This window comes from Cyprinodon tularosa, unplaced genomic scaffold (assembly GCF_016077235.1).
Source record: "Cyprinodon tularosa strain WSP-4 unplaced genomic scaffold, ASM1607723v1 ctg248, whole genome shotgun sequence".
Classification (NCBI taxonomy): domain Eukaryota; kingdom Metazoa; phylum Chordata; class Actinopteri; order Cyprinodontiformes; family Cyprinodontidae; genus Cyprinodon; species Cyprinodon tularosa.
Window position 1 is genome coordinate 219388 of NW_024038921.1, and position 7199 is coordinate 226586.

A 7199-nucleotide genomic window follows, 5' to 3' on the forward strand; every position below is an offset into this window, starting at 1 on the left:
ATGTATCAACATGAATAACAGAACTAGCTTAAAAACGGCTCCCTTTTATCTTCAAAAACGTGCTTTTAAACAATCTTATTAATCAGAATCCTTAACTTAATCCTTAATCACAAATGTATTGCATACTCACAGGGAATGCCTTTCATGAACTCAAAAATCACAGAAACACGTCAGCCATCAGAGAATTCTCTGCTCTTCTGCTTGCTACTGCACATAACTGATAGAAGTGATGTCATATCCTGTTCAAACCGCAAAGTCAGCCTTCAAAATAAAGCGCATGACACATGTCAGAACACTCCCCGCCTGGTATCCTGGGAATACCACAAACTCTAACTTAAACATCACTAGATCACAAAAGAACCATCTCCGAAATTGGTCTAAGATAACACTTAACAGTCCCTTGAGAGGCAACTTTGACCTCTGCCTTCCTTATGATCCCATCTTCACTAGGGAAAGTTTTAACAATGACACCCATTGGCCACTCATTTCTTCTTGTCTGTCTGTCCTTGAGGAGTACAACATCCCCTTGTTTGATATCCATCTTCTTGTGGTGCCACTTTTGACGAGTTTGCAGTGTGCTGAGATACTCTTTGCGCCACCTGCTCCAGAATGTGTCTGCAAGAAACTGAACACGCTTCCAATGGCTTTTGAGCATTTCTTTGGGGTCGACATTGTTACAGATGGGGGGTACAGATTGTGTTTTTTGAGTCAACAACATTGCAGGTGAGAGAATGTGGGGATGCTCTGGGTCTGATGAGGCTGGCACCAAAGGACGTGCATTTATTATGGCTGTGACTTCTGCAAGAAAAGTGGTTAAGATTTCATGGCTGAGTCGAACACGACCAGCTTGCAGCAGCATGTTATCCAATATGCGCCGTGCCAACCCAATCATCCTTTCCCATACTCCCCCCATGTGTGAAGAATGAGGAGGGTTGAAGATCCAGGTACACTTCTGATCCTGCAGAAACCTTTGTACTTTGACCGTTTCTTGTGTTTTTGTGGACATCTCCTTGTAGGTTCCGATGAAGTTTGTGCCACAATCTGAGCGCAGCTGTTTTGCAGGACCACGCAGAGCAAAGAAGCGCCTCAATGCATTGATGAAACTTGATGAGCTCATCTCCTCCACAACTTCAATGTGGACTGCCCTTGTGCACAAACATGTGAATAGTACTGCCCAGCGTTTACTGTTTGCTTGTCCTCCTCTTGTACGTCTTGAAGTGACCTCCCATGGGCCAAACATGTCCATACCCACATATGAAAATGGAGGAGCCACTTGGAGTCTGTCCAGAGGTAACTCGCTCATAAGTTGCTCTTCCATCTTCCCTCTCAGTTTTTTACAAGTCACACATTTGCTTATGACTTTTCCAATGCATCCCTTCACTCCTACAATCCACAGGCCATTTTCTCGGACCGCACCCTCTGTAAAATGCCTTCCCTGATGGTTTACCTTTTCATGGTAGTGTTCCACAATCAGGGTTGTGATATAGTTACTTCCTGGTAGAATTATGGGATTTGTTTCTTTTACTCCCAGCCCTGCACGACTAATGCGACCACCAACTCTCAACAACTTGTCTTCTCCAATGAAGGGGTTAAGCTTAGTGAGTGGGCTGTTTGTAGGAAGGTTCTGCCTTGTATTGATGCATCGCATTTCCTCTGCATATGCTTCGGACTGCACATTTCTGATGATTAGAGTCTCTGCTTGTTCTAACAGTTCTGGGGTGATGGCTGTTCTACACATGTGCCACCCTGTGCAGTTTGGGTCTGTTTTTGTCTGAGAGTAGCATTGTGCAACATGGATGAGGCGTGACATGGTTTTATTTAATGAGCGCCAAGTGGAAAACCGCTTCCAACGCATTGTGCCAAGGGTGCCCTTAGAAACGTTAGTGCAAAGTATCTTTACCTCTGGGCGTACTTCTACATCGTTGTCTGGATCGAGAAGTTCAAATCCATGTTGCTCTGGCTGGTTATCCGAATGCTGAAGGAAGGCTGGACCTCTGAACCACGATGTGTTCAGCAACTCTGCAGCAGGGACAGATCGTGAGCCGTGATCAGCAGGGTTCTGGTCTGTAGTAACGAAATGCCATTGCTCTGGAGTAGTTGATTCTCTAATGCGGCACACACGGTTGTTCACATACACATAAAAGCGCCTGGACTGGTTATGAATATAACCCAGGACCACTTTGCTGTCTGTATAGAAACTAGTATTGTCAATGGGATGATCAATCTCTTCCTTTATGATCTCTGCCATTTCAACCGCCATTACTGCGGCACAAAGTTCAAGTCTAGGAACTGTGAGCTCTGGCCGTGGAGCAAGTCGTGCCTTACCTAGGATGAAACCAACCTCTGTTGTCCCCTCATACGTGACTCTTAAGAAATGAGACTCACATATTCCCCTTCATGGATGCGTCTGAAAAAGATAAAAAGCTCCAACTTTTTCGCTTGGACAGGGGATTTTTTAGTGAAATGTGCGGGGGAAAAATGAAGTTCGAAAGGGGCCACTGAAAGGGACATTTCCACCTTTACCTTTGGGGCCTTTTTAGGTCCTCAGGAAAAAGGTGGCAAAACCCAAAACTTCTTCGGTTTCTTAAGGGAAATTTAAATTTCTCTGAGAAAAAGCCCGTCCCCTTTAAAAAATAAATTGATTTGGGGACAAAATAAAAAACCTTTTTTTGGGGTCAAAAAACGCTGTTTCCCCAGAAAAGAAATTAAAAGGAACCTCCCCCCCTTTTTCGTTGTGAAAAAGGCCTTTTAATCGTTGGGGTGTGGGGTTTTTGGAATTTTAAAAAAAAAATAATGGGGTCCTAAAAATAAAATTTATTCCCCATTTTAAACCCTCCACCTGCGGGAAAATGGGGGGTCAATCCCAAAAACCGGAAAAAGACCTAAAAAAAAAAATTGGCCCCGTTCTTTTGAAACCCCCTTTTAATTTTTATTAAAAAATTCACCTCAACGGGTTTGATGTTTAAAATTTTAAAAAGGTGGGAGGGGATTTTCCACACCTGTTTGTTTTTTTTTAAAAGCGGTCAAATTTGGGAATTTTCATCACAGTTCAGGAAATTAGTTTTTTAAAGACGCCCAAAACTTTTTAAAAGCCCCACGCCAAATTAAGTTCGGAAAAGCCCTCCCCCAAAAATTTGGGGTTTCCCCTTGTTTTGAGATGGCTTTTTTTCCAAAAATAGTAGTTTTACTCAGGTAGGGCCTGGTTGCCAAAAACTTTGGAAAAACACCATTTTTATAGTCCCTTCTTTTTTTTTGTTGGGGTTCTTTGCTTTACAAAATCAAATCCAGTCCCAATCCCTTGCGGGTTTCACGTAAAAGGAAAAACAATTTTAAAACTTTTGTTTTTTTGGATTTTTCCTCCCAAAGGTGACTGGAAAAATTTTTTGGGATTTTTGAATTGGGCATTTTACCCCTTTTTAAAAAGGTTGTTTAGATTTTGGGTTTTTTGGAAAATTTTTAAAAATGGTTTTAAGGGGCCCGGTTTTTTTCAAATTGGAAAACGGGAAGGTAAAAACCCAAATTTTTTTTTTTGGGGGGGGGAAATTGGTTTTTGTGGTTGGGGTAAAACCTCAAATAAGGCAAGTTACCGGGGAAAATCCTTGTTCTTCTTGGTTTCATTTTACTGGGGGGGGGCCAAGCTTGGAAGGTATTTTTCCTTTAAAATTTTTGGGGAAAAAAGGGTTTCTTCAGATGGGGGGCTTTTCCATTCAGGGGGTTTTTGGGTTTAAAAAGAAGTTTGGGTTTTCCAGGACGGGAACGTTTGGGTTTTTGGTATTGGGTTGTTGGAGGGGGGGGCGAGTGGGTGTTTTTGGGGAATTTTGGGGGGGGGAGGGGGGGAAAAAAGGGTTGCCCCTTTTTGGGGTTTTTGGGGAATGGGAAAGGGGGGGGGAAGCTTTGGGGGGGGTTTAAAAAGTCCTGTTTAAAAAACCCAAACATCTTTATTATTTTAAGAAAAAAGGGGGGATCTTCCAAGGGGGAAAAAGGGGGGCAACCGGGGTTATCTTTTGGGGGGTTTGACAAAAAATTTTTTAAGGGAATTTAATGGGGGGGGGGGTGGGGGGTGGTTTAAGTTGGGGGTAAGGGGGGGGGTTGGGGGGGATTTAGGGTAAAGGGGGGGGGTTTGGATTTTTTTTTTTTTAAAGGGTTGGGGAAAAGGGGTTGGGGGGGGTTTTTATTTTGTAAATGGGGGGGGGGGTTTGGGGGGAGAAAATGGATTTGGGGGGGAAGGGGTTTGGGGGGGTTAATTGGGGGGGGGGGGATAAATTAAAAGGATTTAAAAAAAAAGAATAAGTCCATCTCTGAGGTATGGTGCTCAGGGGCCCCCATTGTTTAAACGGCCATTTTATTACTTTCAAATGTCCCTTCTGAGCAGTAACAAAATGTCAGCGCTGTCGTCTAAAGGTGGTATTTTGTGAACCAAACCTTTGAGGTGGCTGTGAGCGCTAGCGGCTGATGGTGTAGGAATTTCTTCTCTTTTGTTGGGTATCATATTGCACTCGATTAGCATGGGCAAGGGCATAGCAAGAGAGCCATCAATGGACTCAATCATGTAACCAAGGGCTCTTCTGCCAGAAGTTAAACCTATACCACTGCATGTCTGAAGGGTATATGGTGCTGCATTACCATTGACCTCAAACATGTCAAAAAACTCAGAGCGCGCAAGCGATACATTACTCTGGTCATCCAGCATAGCATACATTCTCCGGCGCTTGCTGGGGTCATTGGCAGGGTAGACATCAACCAGACATATCTTCGAACATGATTTCCCAGAGAAACCTTCTCCACAGATTTCAGTACAGCTTGAAACAACGGCTGCCTCTTGTCCTTCTTGTTTCTCCCCGCCATGCTCTGCTGGTCTGACGGCTTTGGAGAAGGTAGGATCGACTTGGTGCATTGCTGTTGGATGCTTATCACTGCTACATTCTGAACATTTGACTTCAGCTTTACAATCACGAGCCATGTGCCTGTTAGATGCACAGCACCTGAAACAAATTCTGTGTTGTTTTAATATCGTTTTTCTTTCCTGTAGGGATTTTTCTCTGAAACCTCTGCACTGTTGTAAGGCATGTGGCTTGTTATGCACTGGACAATATTTATCTGGTCCTTCAGTGGGTGGGTCTGAAACATAAGTCTTGTGCACTGAAACTGCTCTGCGATTATTGTTAAAGGTCTCCCCATACCTGTCTTTTTTAACTGTGAGGGTGGATGGAGACTGTAGATTAAAACTTGGGTCGTTACGTGCCCTTGCCTGAGTCTGTATGAAGTGTAGAAAGAAGGTGAATGGAGGAAAGGTCACATGGTGCTGCTGCTTATAGGAAGAGCCTTCCATCATCCACTTGTCCTGTAGGCCTAACGGCAGCTTTTCCACAATAGGAGCAATGCCCCTTGCTGTATCAAGATAGGAGAGTCCTTGCAAGTATCCCTCTTGTTTTGCAGATTCTATCTCCTGCAACAAATCACTGAGTTCTCTTAATTTTTTATTTTCTCTAGGCCCTATCTTGGAAAACTGATCAAGCTTGGCAAAAAGAGCCCCCTCTATGGCCTCTGGTGACCCATAGATCTCTTCTAGCCTCTCCCAGATAAGATTTAATGCAACAACTGGTTTGTTAATGTTTACAGCTTTAATGCGTTGCGCATGTTTGGTTGACTCTGGCCCAAGTGATTTTACCAGCAGGTCAATTTCTTCGCAAGCCCTAAGTTCAAGTGACTCAATAGAATTGATGAAAGAAGATTTCCAGGACAAATAGTTTTCAGCACTATCATCAAACTTGGTGAGCTCTGATGTTAACAACTGACTCCTCACTAAGTACTTTGCAAGCTAATTTGTTTCACTGTAATTGTTCTGAGCAGGTGAGTAGTACCGAGGACGTCCAGCAGGGGGGGGGCATATATACAGGAATTTCATCACCTCTGTCCTGTTTATACTGTGGCAGATCAATCTGTCTTTCAGTTGAATTGTTTTGGACTTGGGCTTTATAGAAATGGTGGGTTTTAGGTGTCATGTCAGATCTTTTAGCTTGGTGTAAAGTTTTGCTATTCTCCAGTGTAACATCCTTTGGTATAACTGTTTCGACTTCCACTTGATGCTTTTTTACATATTCTGCAGTTCGCTCATGGAAGTTTTCCATTTGTTGTGGTAGGAACAGGTTTTCGTCACTTGTGTCTAAACCAGCAGCAGCAGACTCTAAAACTGCTGCTTCAGCAGCAGCAGCTTCAGCCTCGCTTTCTTTTGCTAAAACATCAAGTCTTGCATCCAATTTGGCTTTTTCTACTTTAATTTCAACTTCTCTCTTTGCAAATTCAGCTCTTTTTTGAGCTGCTTCGGCTTTTGCTCGTGCAGCTGCAGCTGCTAAGATGACACTTGAGGCAGACGATCGGCTGGATCTCTTTGAGGCTGTTGATCTGACTTCATACCTTTCATTCTCCATCTTGTGCTGAAGTGACGTGCTGACGGCGTAGGGGTGAGGAGCTCGACACAGGGTCTCCCTTTTCACTGTACTGGCCTCGTAGAACCCAGCTCTACTATCCAGGAGTTAAACACCTCCACAAAATAAGTCACCGACGCCAGGATGGGTTTAGACTGTTCTTTATATGGCAGGTGTGAAACTGTAATGAAACAATACAGTATACATGAGTGGAAATGAAAAGAAATACAGCAACCATGCTTTAAATGCTAATACTAACCACATGTATCAACATGAATAACAGAACTAGCTTAAAAACGGCTCCCTTTTATCTTCAAAAACGTGCTTTTAAACAATCTTATTAATCAGAATCCTTAACTTAATCCTTAATCACAAATGTATTGCATACTCACAGGGAATGCCTTTCATGAACTCAAAAATCACAGAAACACGTCAGCCATCAGAGAATTCTCTGCTCTTCTGCTTGCTACTGCACATAACTGATAGAAGTGATGTCATATCCTGTTCAAACCGCAAAGTCAGCCTTCAAAATAAAGCGCATGACACATGTCAGAACATAAGCAATGCAACAGTTAAGATAGCAAGAGGTCAAAAGGTAGTTTAAAGATAAAGACCCTGCCTGTATTCCAGAGAGAAATCCCTGATTCCCCCCCCCCCACCACCACCACCACCACCACCAAGAGTCACAAGTTGCAGGAAACATGTTGCCATGCGACCCGAAAATCAAGTAAACACCATGAGTAATTAGGTTTTGACTCAGTGTGACATAAAGTA

The 7199-nt window shown here is 43.3% G+C and overlaps 1 protein-coding gene across 1 annotated transcript; it reads right to left on the reverse strand.

Annotated features, from left to right (window-relative positions):
- Positions 1-783: 783 nt before the first annotated feature.
- On the reverse strand, positions 784-6970 carry LOC119785413. The gene is made up of 4 exons (XM_038288090.1): positions 6818-6970; positions 6415-6606; positions 905-2019; positions 784-798 (listed from the first exon to the last, which is right to left on the reverse strand). Exons 2-4 carry the CDS (start codon positions 6419-6421, stop codon positions 784-786), a joined length of 1137 nt encoding a protein of 378 aa, XP_038144018.1. The 5' UTR covers positions 6422-6606; positions 6818-6970.
- Positions 6971-7199: the final 229 nt, after the last annotated feature.